Consider the following 16,572-nt stretch of genomic DNA (forward strand, 5'->3'; position numbering starts at 1 on the left):
GAGAAAATGATTGCTGTAAAGTTTAAGTGCTTGCCCTGGAGAAGGCAACAGCACCCCACCCCAGTACTCTTGCCTGGAAAATCCCATGGACGGAGGAGCCTGGTAGGCTGCAGTCCATGGGGTCGCAAAGAGTCGGACACGGCTGAGCAACTTCCCTTTCACTTTTCACTTTCATGCACTGGAGAAGGAAATGGGAACCCACTCCAGTGTTCTTGCCTGGAGAATCCCAGGGATGGGGTAGCCTGATGGGCTGCCATCTATGGGGTCGCACAGAGTCGGACACGACTGAAGTGACTTAGCAGCAGCAGCAGCATAAGTGCTTGCCCAACTCTGAGTTATCCCTGAGTGTCAACGGGACAAACTTTTCTAACTTAGCCTTAACCTTTTCTTACAGTCAAAGGGGTAAGAAATGAGGCCCAGCTTTGATCATTCATCCTACAATCCATTCATTCATCTAGCATACTTACTCAGCCCTTTCCATGAGCCAGGCACTGCTGGGAACTAAAAAACACACTGATAGTCAATTTCTGCCCAATGGACCCTACATTCTGTTGGGAAAGCCAGTCAGTCAACAAGAAATACACAATATAATTTCAGATGGTGATAAATATTGTGACACAAAACAGAAGAGTAGGCGGCTAGCATGTGATAGATGATTTTAGATTATTAAAGAAGCTTTCTCTGGAGTATTCATGTTTGATCTGAGGCCTAAATGAAGTGGAGGAACAAGCATGAAGCTGGTAAGGGTGTATTCCAGGCAGAGAATAGCCAGTGCAAATGCCCTGGGGCAGATTCAATGGATTCAAAGTAGCCCTCAAAATGGCCTTCTTCATAAGTCTCTGATCTTGCCTCCCTGGTAGCAAAAAACTTAAAACTGACAGACTGCAGAAGCTGTTTTCCATGGCAGAGAGATAAAAGAAATATGTGGTCAAGCCACTCTATCTTCCCATCTTTGGGTGAAACCTGAATAGTTCTTATCCAGTCCGCAGTTTCCTAGCAACTAGCCTCCATCACAATGGAGATCTACTGCTTCAGATCTTTAGCAGCTGTCATCATTCACATGGCAGGCCTCCTGAACTCTTATAGCTTGGCTCTTGACCAGTTTTTTTGGCACAGTAGAGCAAATGTGAACCTGCATTAGAATTTATTGAGGTGGCCCAAAAGGTTCTTCAGGTTTTTCAAAAAGTTTGTTCCGGTTTTTCTGTGAGATGTTACCAAACGAAATTTTTGGACAACTCAATACATTTGCTCCAACTACAATGTAGCTTTTTAGTTGTGATATATGTAAGGACTCACACTGGCATACAACACTGTACTATGAAAACAAACATTTTTAGAAACAGATACTGATACTCTTTGTACTTGGTCTGTGAATACTTTTGTCAAAAGACAATTTGTTCTGACAAGTAAGAAGGTGAGACAGTCAGAAAGTCTGTATACTAGAAGATGAGCATTGGAAAGTCCCAGATCTCTTCTTTTAATAACTTTCTTATAACCACAAGGTAAATAAAAACCAGTGTATAGCTACTTCTTCAATAGAAATGATGGTTAAACATTCTGTATTTTTCCTTTGGAATTAAGTAAAATAATGCATGTAAAAACACTGTGTGAATACAAGTCACTACGTAAATATTACAGTTCTGGTCTCCACCAAATATCCATAACTGCTAAGGACCTTTTTTCAAAATATGCCTCTCCCAGAGGCTTAAAAAGACTTTCCACATTAAATCAAGCTGACCTGCTGAGGGCAGGAAAAAAAACAAAAAAAAACAGCCCTTAACACTTAGCAGCCACTTTCATGGATAACTCTTTAAGCATCAGTGAGAAGCAGGCATTGGTAAGAAGCCTGGAGCTTTTTTTAAAAATCTTTCGGCTGCACCCAGCAGCCAAAAGGAACCTTGGTTCCTGGACCAGGAATCAAACCCATGCCCTCTGCATTGATAGCGTGGAGTCTTAACCACTGGACCACCAGGGAAGTCCCTGGAGCATTTTTGTTGTAAAAAGTTCTACAAATTGAATAATCATATGAAAAATTTTTTTGACCAGTATGACAAAAAAAATTTTATATGACCAGTATGGTTACCTTGATTACAGTTGTTAATTGTTGCTCTTAACCAGGGGCCCTTTCTCAGGTGGTTCCCTCCTGGTCAGAACAGTTTTGCTGGTGTTAGTTTCTGCTCTGAGCTCAACAGAGCAGCCTGGCTCAAACAGATACCATCAGAAATATCATTCCTATACAAAATTTTCCTTTTTAGTGATGGGAGAGAGAAAATTGTAATTCTTGGGAAATGTATTTTGTAAAGTCGTTTAAAGTACGACAAGGAATAAAAGAGGGTATTTCCTTTAAAGGTATACAGAAAATGCCTAATCAACACTTTCAAATTAGGACTTTCCTTAAAAACAATTATTTCATTAAAAAAACAACTTTATGATTCAGAGACATGAAGGAATCCACAATCTTAAAAATTAGAAAAATACTGCTTTCTAGAATTCATCCTGCCCTGTAATTCTATAAAGTTGGCAAATGTCTTTTTTCTGAAGACCTTTGCCTTCCCCACTTTGAAAACCTAAAACATAACCAGTTCGGAGAGGGCAGGAGGGAGGGGCATTAAGATTAAATGATACAAAAACACTACTGGACTTCCCTGGGGGCCCAGTGGTTAAGACTCCACAGTCCTAAATGCAGGAGGTGTGGGTTCAATCCCTGGTCAGGGAATAAAGATCCCACATGCTGTATGGTACAGTCAAAAAAAAATTTTTTTAAGATACATGCTACTATGTATTAGGTTGGCCAAAAAGTTCATTTGGGTTTTCCCATAATAACAACCCAATATAAAATAAATAAGCAATAAGAATATATTGTACAGTACAGGGAAATAGAGTCACTATTCTGTAATAACTTTAAATGGAGTATAATCTAGAAAAATGTTGAATCACTATGTTATACATGTGAAACTGATAAAATATTGTAGATCAATTTATACTTTGATTTGAAAAAAATTAGGAAAAAAACCCTAAAGCAGCTTCCTTTCACCTACTGTCCTGCCTCTACCTCATTAGGACCCATGTCTCATTTTCCCTCCCTGCTGCTTTTGCATTTCTACGTGTACACACTCTGTGAGAGCTGGCAACATTGAAAGTGCCACCTGTTTAGCTCAGTAAAGGAAGCCCTTCCTGACGGTGAAAGAGGAAAGGCGTGTGAGCATTTCCTGTGCTGTGACAAGCCTACTTTACCTGCACTGTTCTCAGCTGGTTCGCCCCCAGATGCTAGTCCTCAACCCTATGTCCTACCCACACTCAGGCTTGAGTTCCTCTGAGCGGGGGGAGATACACTGCCAGTCTTATAAGCCTGTATGCCCTTTCCTTCCGGTTTTGGAACCTACTCCAGCAACGCGTGGAAACATGCAGCCTCCAGCCTGTTCTGCCGGAAACTGAGCCGCAGATGATCGGCAGGACCTTAAAGCAGCACAGTCATGCCTCAGTCACATGGATTCTGTGATACAGAGCACAGATACAGACCGCACGACTTGGGCTGCTGCAACGGCTTCCCCAGAACACCGAGCCTGTGGTCCTGCTCCCATGAGAGACACACGCAGGCAGACAGGCGGGACGCACACACGCACACACACACACACGCACACACGCACCTTCACACATTCAGACAGGCGCACACACACACACACCTTCACACACACACACACCCCCCTTCACACATTCAGACAGGCGCACACACACACACCTTCACACACACACACACCTTCACACATTCAGACAGGCACACACACACACACCTTCACACACACACACACACACCCCTTCACACATTCAGACAGGCACACACACACACACACACCTTCACACACACACACACACACCTTCACACATTCAGACAGGCACACACACGCACACACACACCTTCACACATTCAGACAGGTGCACACACACACACACCTTCACACACACACACACACACCTTCACACATTCAGACAGGCACACACACACACACACGCACACACACACCTTCACACATTCAGACAGGCACACACACACACACACCTTCACACATTCAGACAGGCACACACACACACCTTCACACATTCAGACAGGCCTGAACTGGCCCATTCTTCACCACCTCCTCCTCCTCCCTGCCTCTCATGCTGTCTTGGAAGAGGTTTTGTGATGAAACTGGTTCCACATTGAACATGCTTGTTCCGGGAGATAACACTTGGTAACACTTCATACAGTGACCTTTCTTACTGCTGAAGGGGATGATCTGATACTGTTAGTGAATATGTATTTTTGCATCTAAAAATTCTCCTACCTGGTCTCTGGAAGGTTGCTCCTTTTGCTCTGGCAAAACTGGAGGCATCCCTCAGATTAAGAGAGGGAATAAGGGATGCAGAATGGGAAAAAGGAAAAAGGCAGCCATCTTATCCAGTCAGGGAAAGGAGTTATGACACAACTTCTTAGCTTTGTGATTAAGATATGGCCCTGGAGTCAAAGGCACTGGAGTTGTGATCCCAGCCCTAATTTAAGAAAAACAAAATTTGTTTTTAATTGAAGGGTGATTGCTCTACAACATTGTGTTGATTTCTGCCATACATCAACATGAATCAGCCATCCAGCCCTACTTTTGATGATGCATTTAGCCACTCTGATAATTTAATTTCTTTATAAAATAGCAGGAAATGTTCGTGGAGAGAATAACTCTACTTTCCTTATAGCGTTGTTAAAAGGTTTGAATAAAACACATGAAAAGCATTTAGCAGCTGTCACAAGTAGTAAATGGTCAATATACACTGATGATGATGTGTGGAATGATGACTGGGCCAGAAGTCCTCAGGGCTATCTTCAGTTTTGATGACTCAGTGATGGACTCACAGAACTCAGAAAGCTGTTATTTGTGGTAATGGCTTATTACAGTGAAAGGATAGAGATTAACATCATCAAAGGCAAAGACACATGGGGCAAAGTCCAGGAGAGACCAGGTGAGGCTTCCAGGTGTCTTCTTCCAGTGGAGTCACACAGACAGCCACCTACTTTCCCCAGCAGCAACGTGGAAGAAGAAGATACATGAAGTATTGCCAGCCAGGGAAGCTCAGCTGAGCCTTGGTGTCCAGGAGTTTTATTAGGGATCAGCCACATAGGCACAGGTTGTGCGCAAAGCTGACCTTAGTCACTCAGTGTCCAGCCCTTCCAGAAGTCTAGTGATATTATTAAGACCTCAGGTAAACAAAGGCACTCTTACAAGGCAGGATATTCCAAGGGCTAGGGTGTTACTCCCAGGAGTTGGTCAAAGGCTAACTCTTCCTTTGGAATGTGCAGAGTTTGGACAATGGAGGCCTCCTGAATTCATCCTTTCCTGCACAATGAGGATGATGAACAATCCTGGACTGATGACACTAAGCACTGAAACCAGTGAGACTGGGCACAGATATACTTCAGAAGGTTTAGCTATAAGTGGAATCAGTCTTGACCACCAAAGTCAATATATTGCTTTAATCATAGCTATCAAGAACCAACAGGGAGAAAGAGGAGGAGGCAGAAAGGGAATAATGGCCCTAAAGGGAGAAGTGAAAGAGAAGATCATGAAAGGCCAGTGAAGATCTGCTTACATCCCAGAGCCGGGATCCTTGAGGAAAAAAGGGAAATTGGGTCCTCGCTCAAGAAGCTAGGGAGTGGGTGAGACCCAAGAAGGCTGGGGTAGCAAGAGAATGAGTATTGATCTGAGTCCCAAAGTAGAAGAGTACCCCAGGAACCCAGGTCTGGTGACAAGAATAGGAAACCGGTTTTTGGAGAGACTAAAATTGAACAGAAGAGTTGACCTGGATCTACTTCAGACGAGACTGAGGAGCTTTGTCCTGCACCCAGCCCAGTCCTGGTGGAACAGGCTGACCCTAAATAAGACAGCCAAGTAAATCCTAGTGCAGCAGTTAGGTTAGAGAATCGGGGAAGTCCCTCTCAGGAGGGCAAACTAGCCCTCTAATTTACATTTCAATACAGATTGAGAGCAAACAGGAAGAATGGGACTGGTAAAGATATCCTGACAAGTTAGGAGCTGGGCTGTGTTTTTGTTTGTGGTTTTCTGTCCTCTTTTTGTGTGTTGTTGTTTTTTTGTGTGTGTGTGAAATAAATATCAGGAGACAAGCTCTCTGAAATTTTCATAACTTTTCACTATTTACAGAAAGTTTTTTTATGTTTTTAACACTTTTGTAACTAAAAGTCAACTCTTCAAACAAAAACATGACTGCAGAGGAGGCGGGAATGTACATTCTGCTTATTCTGCTTTGGGGCAAACTCAGCAGAGAGAATTCCGCAGATGGGAGCTGCAGACCAGAAGGAAGAAGGACAAATAGGCTAAATTCTTGGGGCTTCTAGCCCAGAATAGAGAAACGGGCCGAAGTTTAACTGGAGCCAAATCATTTGGCTAGGCATGTAGACAGGGCTCTTATCAGATCCCTGCAGAGGAGTCTGGGTCTGTAAACTACAAGCAACTCTCAGCCTAACCACTTTGCCCTTCCCATCCTCCTCCCACAAAGATTTTCGTTGGATTTATAATTCTTTGGGGGATTCACATCTGAAAGGCAGAGAAGATAGGTTAAATAATCCAAAAAAGTCAAAGTGTCAATCGCTCAGTCATGTGCAACTCTTTGTGACCACATGGACTGTATCCAACTGGCTCTTCTGTCCATAGAATGCTCCAGGCAAGAATACTGGAGTGGAGAGCCATTCCCTTCTCCAGGAGATCTTCTCAATCCACGGATCCAACTGAGGTCTCCTGCTTGCAGGCAGATTCTTCCCCATCTGAGCCACCAGAGTGTGCCCTCTTAATTAGCAGTGTAATGGTTAGCAGAGTTGATAGCACAGACCCCCCATCTTTTCAGAGTTGTCATTTGAAAGGAATAGTACAATCCCATTCCCCAGGAAATTTCTGCTGCTTCCCATCAGAAACATCTTTCAAAACCTACAGATTTGATATCATTTTCCTGGTGAAATATTACAAAGGTATTATGATGTTTAGTATTTAATTTACTTTCTTTCTTAGATTCCAAGAGATGATCCTAAGACATTTAAACCCTGGTCGATCACTGTGGCATAACACTGCTGTCATTGCCTTAAAGGTAAGATCAATAAGCTGAAAGAGAATTACTCAAAATGACAAGATCAGCTAGTCCAGTGGTTTTTCAAGTTGTGTTCTGTGATATCTTAGGATTGCACAAGTGTGTAAATCAAGTTTCCTTTTTAAACTCTTTCTTAAAAAATTAATCTTTATTGGAGTATAATTGCTTCTTTTTAAATCTTATCCAATATTTTCAATGTTTATTTATTTATTTATTTGGCTGCACTGGGTCTTAGCTGCAACATGCAGAATCTTTTAGTTGCGGCATTCAAGATCTAGTTCCCTGACCAGGGATCGATCCTGGGCCTCCTGCATTGGGAGCATGGAGTCTCAGCCACTGACCCACCAGGGAAGTCCCTGAGTCTTTAACCATCTTCCTTTACCTGCAATTTCAAAGTTTTGCACTCTTCAGAGTAGCATAACTTTCTTATGTATTTGCTTTATGTGCTGAACATTGACCTTACTAAAATTTATTCCACACTAAAATCATATATGTGTGTGTATTCTCTGTAACATTTTAAATCTCTGCTAAAAGTGTGTCAAAACTGGATTTCCTTAATGGCTTAGTGGTAAAGAATCCGCCTGCCAATGCAGGGAACATGAGTTTCATCCCTGGTCAGTGAAGATCCCACAGCTTTGGACCAACTGAGCCCGTGTGTCATGACGGGAGCTGAGCCCGGGAGCCGCAACTTGGGAAGCCCTCCCGCCTTGGAGCCCGTATTCTGCAGCAAGAGAAGCCGCTGCAGGGAGAAGCCCAGCACAGTTGGAGAGCAACCCCACCTTTCCGCAACTAGAGAAAGCCAGAGCACCATGAAGGTCCAGCACAGCCAAAAATAAATAAGTAATCCAACCTCTGATCTCATTTTATATGATCTCTCTGATTCTTATTTTATAAATGAAGACATGGAGGGCAAGAGAGAATAAGTAACTCCCTAAATTATTCAAATTTGTGAAGATTACAGTTCATTTTGTCAACTACTTATTGTTCTCTCCACATACAAAAGTTGAGATTTGTACCCCTTTATAATTATTATCTTTTCTTTTTTCCCAGGAGTCTCAGTTTTTCACAAGTGAAAAGATGGTTTGTTAATGCTAACTGGACTCCAAACTGATATTCGTGTATTGTTGTGTGGGAGTGGAAGACACAAAATTTAGAAATATTATTCAGATTTTACTATATTAAAAAGATGAATCATTACCTCCAAATTGTTGACTTAGACTTTCTAGCCTAAAGGCCACCAATCAAACACTGCACTTGTCACAGCAAGGAGCATAACGGTTGATTTTTTCTGAAGATAATCATGTAAATATTGCTATGAAAGCAAAATTTCCCTTTGTGTACCCATCCAATCTAACTAAACGAGTAATCCAGGTTACAATTCTACAATGAAAGATACTTCTCAGCTGAAGAACATGTGATTAGTTTTCCCAGAGATGTGTTTGATTCAGTTGTAAGAACACCATAAAAGTCCTTAAGGTTTTGTATTATTTTGTTTTTACTGTGGAGTAGCTATGGGTCTGTGTATGTGCATTGAACAGCAAAGGAATATTTTCCTCATGTAGGTCAGCTATGCAACTGGTTAACATTCTTTTGGAATTTGGAAGGGAAAAGCAATGTAAAAACATTTTTAATATATTATCACAAAACCCTTTATTTTTTTTAACTTGGTTATGAAAAAGTATCCACTCTGTTATCAGTTTCAGAAATGCTTAATTGCTCAGTTTTCCATATATAGAAGTAGGTGCCTTGGAGCTCGACCACAAAGAAGGTAGAATGCCAAAGAACTGATGCCTTCGAACTGTGGTACTAGAGAAGACTCTTGAAAGTCCCTTGGACAGCAAGGAGATCAAACCAATTAATCTTAAGAAAAATCAACCATGAATACTCATTGGAAGGACTGATGCTGAAGCTGAAGCTCCAGTATTTTACTCATCTGATGCAAACAGATGACTCCTTGGAAAAGTCCTTGATGCTGGAAAAGATTGAGGGCAGAAGGAGAGGAAGGTGACAGAGGATGAGATGACTGGATGGCATCACTGATGCAATGGACATGAACTTGGGCAAACTTCCAGAGATGGGAGGGACAGGGAGTCCTGGTGTGCTACACTCCATGGGGTTGCAAAGATTCAGACACGACTGGGTGACTGAACTACAATGACAACAACGTGGAGCAAAAGAATCCTAAATTGTAATCACCTTTATGCTGTAGTTAAAACATGCAGAATCCATCAAATTCCACTTACCTGCATTTTAGGGGCCTTCAGAGAAGGAGAAACCAGCATGTGAATTAGGCCTCATTTGACCAAAAAGTCGGAGGACAAAATGATGCTCTGTCAACCAGAAGTCATACCATCAGGCTCACCAGTCATCTGCAGTGACTCCTGGAGTGAATGAAGGAGAGGAGGCTGAAATGAGAGTGCGGGGGAAAGAAAGCAAAGATTGGGCATGTAGTCTATTCTGAGGGTCGTTGAAGGCCATGAGCACATCTGATTGAAGGGACTGGGATGTGGCCTGTACAGTGGTGGGAGGCTCCACTGGGCCACAGGAGCCCAAGGGAGGAAGTGGGACAGGAGCACAGAGAAAAAGGAGACAGGAGCAGAAGGGTCATGTGCAGGGCATAAATGATGCAAGACTCTTGCACACTGGACCAGCAGAGCTGGGAACTTAGTGGGTGTAGCCAGGGTGAAATAAGTTGAAAGTAATAAAGAAAAAATGTTTTGGCTCTTGAAAATAAAATCCTTAACTGTGTAATCTAATATGAATGTGATAAATGCATGTGTTTTTATCATTTGTGTCATTTTAAATGATGATAAACTAACTTTTTAAAAAATTTGGCCTATTAGGGCTAAGGATTTTTCATTTGTCATGGTTGAGAACCATAAAGCACCAAGAACAGAGGGATCTGAATAAAAATTATTCATGTAAGTTGATGCACTGAAATCTGGATGGCGTGGATATAAGTACTTTTTAAAAAAGACTTATTTGAAGCCACATCCTAAAAACCAGTTCCTTGAGCTCTATAAACCTTGGTATAAAAGGATAAAGCTTAAAACTTAACTAGAATTTTTGGATAAGTAATACATCCACACAGTTAAAAAAATATATGCAAAGGTGTGCAGGGCAAAAACTTATTCTAGTATCACCATCCCATCCAGTTTTTACACAAGTGCAGAGTGTTAACCACTTTTGTTAGCTACTTTTTACTTTTTTGTCTCCTTCAGAAATAGCTGGTCCCACGATGCCCAGTGACTCATGCCCATTATACCTGCTGGACCCACTGAGCGAGATGCTGTTCTCTTTCTCTGTTTAGACAATTCCACCCCCTTTTCCATGTAATAACCCTGGTGCCCATAACAATGGGAAACTGTAATCCTTGACACTCATCTGGACTCTATGAACCCTCCTAATTCTTCCCCCGGGGTCTTGGGTACACAGGAAGCATTTATATATTTGCCTTCAGAGCCTGGGTTCTCTGGATGGGTTTTCGCTCATGTAAATGAAAAAATAGTCTGCTCCCAGCTCTACCCCTGGAACTGTGAAAAACACTTAATCAGTCTCACATAACTGGGTAGACAAGTAGCAAAAAATATGCCTTCTGATTTTCAAGATACAAAAAAGTAAAAATAAAAAAAAGGGGCAGCAATAGTTGGAGACAGAAAATAAAGGCATCGTCTGTCTCCCTACTCACGTTGAATGAGTCAGTATTAAGAAACCACGGATTGCAAAATGCGAGTGCTCTTTCCCTGGCAGTCACCGTAGCAGGACAGATGCCTCCACCCTCTCTTAACTCCACACTGGCCGACGTCATTGCTGATCTTGCTCCAAACCATTTGGCACAGAGCTGCCAGGCCAATCTTTCTCAATATCTGTAACCAATCCACCCTCCCTTGCTAAATGAGTAGCATGCAACAGGAGAGTTTCTTCTTCCAAACAGGACTATCCAAACATTGGCAGAGTAGTCATCTGTCATTTTTATCTGCTGGGGATCTTTCTCTTTGGAAAGTCACCTGTCCTCCACCATGAAGGCTGCTGGGAAAGGCACAGGATAAGCTGGGTCAAGAGTCTCTCCGATGAGAATCAGACTCAGGAGTGAGGTACAGAAGGGTAAAAGGATCTCATGGCCCTGGGCCACGCAGAACACACAAGCTCCCCTGCTGAGATCCTCTGATGGGCCCCTGTTCCTACATATCTGAAGGCTGGCTTCTTCAGCCCAGCATTCAACTCTGTGAGCTAGAGAGTACCCTTTCCAATGGCATTACTTTCTTAAAAAAAAAAAAAAAAAAAGGAAAAAATGGCAGGGGGCAGGGGTGGAATTCCCTGGCAGTCCAGTGGTTAGGACTTGGTGCTTTCACTGCTATAGCCAGAGTTCAATCCCTGGTCAGGGAAATAAGATCCCGTAAATCGTATGGCAGGGCCAAAATGAAAAAAAAAGTATTCTTCCCTAGGGCTGTTGTAACAAATAACCATAAACTGAATGTCTTAAATATTTATTTCCTCACAGCTCTGGAAGCTAGAATTTTGAAATCAAGGTGTTGACAAAGCCACGGATTCTAGGGATGAACCCCTCCTTGCCTGTTCTGGAGGCTCCTGGCATTCCTGGGCTTGCAGCTGCCTCACTCTCCGCCTCCATCATCACACAGCCTTCTCCCCTGTGTGTCTGTGCCTACCTCTCTCTGGATTGGGGACCACCTTAATCCAACATGACCTCATCTTAGCTAATTACATTTGCAAAGACACTATCTCCAAACAAAGTCACATTCTGAGGTTCCAGGTAGACATAAATTTGGATTGACACTATTCAACTCACTATGCCAATAATCTGAGGCTAACAGATAGAGTTTGGGATAGAAGTGATCTTCCCTCCTTTACTCCCAATTGTACTTGGTTCTTCTTTCTCTCCCACTATCTGTCTACATATATATATATATATATATATATATATATATATCTCCTCCCTTTCTGGACAACAGACATACTTACTGGTGGCAGGAAGTATAATTTACTCATCCTTTACCACAGGGTCCGTCTTAAACTGATGCTTTACATGTTTGACTAAGGAAGAGCAAATAAATATACTCTATTCAAACAGAAAGTATTTGTGAAACCTATACTGTGTAACTCAGATACTCATCTAAGGAAAGTAACAAGAAAAAAATATATAGTTCTTTGACAAAGAAGTCAAGTTACATTGTTATTGAAATTTAATCTCTTGAATGCATTATTTATATTACTTGTACGTGTTAAGAAAAATGTCCCGAAACTTGGAAATAAGGAGAAAAAATACTGTGGTACGTTTTGAAGTCATACTCCAGAACTAACCGACCCATTAATGAGTAACCTGATGCTCCAGGAATGCTCTGCCCTTATGGTGGCTATAAGCCATATGTGGCTATTTAGAGCCTGCCTACGTGCGTGCTAAGTCACTTCAGTTGTATCCAACTCTGCGACTCCATGGACTGTAGCCCACCAGGCTCCTCTGTCCATGGGATTTTCTAGGCAAGAATACTGCAGTGGGTAGCCATTTTCTGCTCCAGGGGATCTTCCCCACCCAGGGGTGGAACCCACATCTCTTATGTCTCCAGCATTGACAGGTGGGCTCTTTACCACTAGTGCCACCTGGGAGGCATTTAGCATTTAATTTTAATTGATTAAATTTAAAAATCAGTTCTCTAGTTGCCTTGGCCACCTATCAAGTACTCAACAGCCATGTGTGGCTGGTGGGTATAATACTGAACAGCACAGAAGAGACCATACTCATCATCCCAGAAAGTTATATTGGACAGAACTGCTCTAAGGAAATGGAACTTTATGTATCTACTATGTATTAGGGTTTACACTCTGACCAAAGTTAGGTCTTGAGGTACACCATCTCTAGAAACTGGAAGAGGTAATGAAATGGATTCACCCCCAGAGCTTCCAGAAGGAACACAGCCCTGGTAACACTTAGATTTTAAGCCCACTGTGACCCATGACCTCCCAACTGTAATGTGATAAATCTGTGTTATTTTAAGCCACCATGTTTGTGGTGATTTGTTACAGCAGCAAGAGAAGACTAATACAGGTGTTAACTAGTAGAACATTGAGAAAGTGCGAATGATTTCTGTAAAGCTGAAAAGATAATGCCAGTGGTTTCAGGGGGGTTCTGCCCTGTAGGACATGCAACAGTTGTGTTTTGGGAGTTGTTTGTTTTTCGATCTAATCTTTTATTCTGGCATTCTTTTTTTCCCATATCAGTTCCTCATGTCTTCCTTCCCAAATACATTTTCTTCTTGGCTATATCTTTGACCTTGCTCACAACACATTTTATGATATGAATCATGGTTTAACATTTTTAAAGTTAGACACTGACATATAGCTAGCAAGGAAAAACAAACACACAGGATTCTGAAATTGTTCTGTACGTCAGGAGAGCCTACGCAATTTATATAGTAATGGATCTGATGAAGACAGCTCATTTACAATTTAAATGAATAAATTTCATATCCTACAACAAATACAATTTATTGACTAACTGTGACCAGTAGATGACTACATTCCAGGGAGAAGATACAAGGAACTTTGTGATAACTTTGAACAAGCCCAATGTGATTAACATTAAATGTATAACTAAGGAAGAGCTTCTTCCTTTTTTAACAAATATTACAAGAGCAGAGACTGTAATGTAAGTAAGATCTTTTTCCACCTGTTCAGTCTCTTGGTTCCTTGTGCTCAAGAAAGTACTGTGCTGTGACCAGTCACTTGAGTTGGCTCCAACTCTTTGCTGCTCCATGGACCATAGCCCACCAGGCTCCTCTAGCCATGAGATTTTCCTGGTAAGAATACTGGAGTGGGTTGCCACGCCCTCCTCCTGAATCTTCCCGACCCAGGGATCAAACCCTCATCTCCTGCATCTCCTGCACTGCAAGCAGATTCTTTACTGCTGAGCTACCAGGGAAGCCTGGCTCAAGAAAGTGCTTGGAGTATAAATGTTCTCCAAGGCTTATCCAAATTAGTATATAGAAAATGCAATGTACTTGCTTTTTCCCTCCCCAGGCCTTTCAAACACCATGATGACAATTATTTATTTATTTATAGTTTTACCCAAAGACAAGATGAATCAAAGTTTGTTGTTTAGCCGCTCAGTTGTGTCCAACTCTTTTCGACCCTATGGACTGCACACCAGGCTTCCCTGTCCTTCACTGTAACCGAGTTTGCCGAAATTCATTTCCATTGATTTGATGATGCCATCCAACCATCTCATCCTCTGTCGCCCTCTTCTCCTCCTGCCTTCAATCTTTCCCAGCATCAGGGTCTTTTCCAAGAGCTTATTATTTCAATATCCTATTCTCAAGTTTGCTCACAATACATAAACAGTGAGGAGATAAGAGGTCCATACAAGCAAAGCAACAACATCAAAACCCTGTCCTCTCTCCTGCCCTGAGGCTCTTTTCTCCACTCCATTAAATGCCCGGAGGAAGCAGGAGTAGACATATCAGAACCATGTAAGGAGCTTTATTTATTTATTTGGGTCTTAGCTGCACATGTGAGATCATTTAGTTTGCGGCATCTTGGTTCTAGTTCCCTGACCAGGAATTGAACCCGGGCCCTCTGCATTGGGAGAGGGGAGTCTTAGCCACTGGACCACCAGGGAAGTCCTGTAAAGAGCTTATCAAAATTCCCCTATCTGGCTGCCCACAGCTACCCTATCCTGAAACAACACCCCAAAAGGGTATTGCCAGAATCTAGGTTCTTTAAAATTTTACAGGACGAAGAAGAGGAGCAAGTATACAAAACACATGTAAAAAGGATATATCAACTTAGTTAAAATAGAACTCAATGGGGTGTCTCACCTTCCAGCCCACCATGCCTCTTTCTTCCAGAAGGTCTTTCTAAAATGCTGGAGACTTACTTTCTTTAATAATCTCCAGTGATAGCCACTGCTAGCCAGATTATCACAAACTTACCTAAAGTAATTAGGAAATGACAAATATAGCACTCGACAGATTCTTTTAATAAATATTGGCAGTATCCACCCGTTGAGATAGGTCAAGCATGGCAGGTTCACTTTGAGTGGGCACAACACTCTGATGGCAGAATCATCTGCCTTCCAGTCGGACAAGTGACAGCATCCTCTAAGAAGGCTCCCAGACCCAATAGGGCTCCCAGAACAAATAGTGCTCCCAGAACAAATAGTGCTCCCAGAACCAATAGTGCTCCCAGCACTGCCTGCTGAATCCCTCCACCTTCTTCATATGGCCAATGTTAGCTTTCTAGACAATCACGTTGTCTTATTTCTAACATCTCCTATGCCAATTAACAAAACCTTAAGATAGAGTTTTAGAAAATTATTTGAAACATTTAGGGAACTAGACTTTTTTTTTCCGATTGCACCAGGTCTTAGTTGTGGCACATGAGACCTGAGATCTTCACTGGGACACGTAGCATCTTTAGTTGCAGCATGTGGGATCTAGTTTCCTGACTAGGGACCAAACCCAGGCTCCCTGCATTGGGAACTCAGAGTCTTAGCCACTGGACCCCAGAGAAACACCCAGGGAACTCATCTTGAAGTGTAAATTCGTGATTTGGATTCTTCAAAGGCAAATTTACTACACAAGTTGACTAGATAAAATTTTGTCTATATACCAAAAAAATTATAGATAAAAGTTCATTATACTTAAATATATCACAGTTTATACTAAATTTCTAAAGCATATCAAAGCAAATTACTATACGGAAAATGGAACACAGATTAAGGCCAAACTCTTAGCATAGCCTTCTTCTCAATCCCCATCTCATCTCTGCCACCCTTCCCACAACACCCACAGACACACAGACACACAGACACACACACACACACACACACACACACACACACTATACCAGACACACCATGCTGCTTCCTACTCTTAGAATCTGGCATCTATGGTCACTTTTCAGGATTTTCTGTGTGTTGCTTCTTGGCTCTATTTCTCCATCTATCCAACTTCTCTTCCTTCAGATACCTCCTATTCAGGATCCTTTGCGAATCCCTTCCTTCCCAACAGTGGATTTGGTCTCTCCCTCCTCCGTATTCTGATGGCATCCAGTACAAACCTCTGTCTCTGCACATTCACAACAGTACTGTGCCTGTCCTCACTATGTCCCTCGTTGGACAACGCACACCCTAACTACCACGAGTCACTGTCTTCATATCTCCACACATATGGCTGGTATTTACTGGATATTTATTGAATAAGGGAAATAAAAATGGAGGTCGTAGAGCATTTTGTTGTTACGTCTTACCTGCCTTGAAAAAGCAGAGCCCTTCCTAATGTGTGCTCAGCAAATACATTTCTCATAGACAAATCTGTTACTTGTTATTTCTGCTTTCTTTCTAGAACGACTGATTCTCAAAATGTCATTAAATACCAAAGTTCCTTTTTTCTTCACTTTTACATGATTTTTTAGAAATTGAATTATATTTGATTTATA

The 16,572-nt window shown here is 42.0% G+C and overlaps 1 protein-coding gene across 5 annotated transcripts in view; it reads left to right on the forward strand.

Moving 5' to 3' along the window:
- Positions 1-13,578, forward strand: part of LOC101102548 (aldehyde oxidase 2) — an 86,278-nt gene extending 72,700 nt beyond the window's left edge. For 2 of the 5 annotated variants that reach the window (XM_060410192.1, XM_060410190.1), the window contains 2 exons: positions 7,047-7,122; positions 7,716-9,878. In XM_060410192.1, coding sequence (XP_060266175.1) covers positions 7,047-7,100 — 54 coding nt within the window. In that variant the 3' untranslated portion in view covers positions 7,101-7,122; positions 7,716-9,878. Of the gene's footprint in view, positions 1-7,046; positions 7,123-7,688; positions 9,879-11,623 lie in introns of those variants that run through there. The other 3 variants (XM_027965072.3, XM_012142071.5, XM_012142079.5) reach the window with 3 other exon arrangements.
- The last annotated feature ends 2,994 nt before the right edge of the window (positions 13,579-16,572 follow it).

The sequence above is a fragment of the Ovis aries genome, chromosome 2, assembly GCF_016772045.2.
Source record: "Ovis aries strain OAR_USU_Benz2616 breed Rambouillet chromosome 2, ARS-UI_Ramb_v3.0, whole genome shotgun sequence".
In the NCBI taxonomy this organism is placed as follows: Eukaryota; Metazoa; Chordata; class Mammalia; order Artiodactyla; family Bovidae; genus Ovis; species Ovis aries.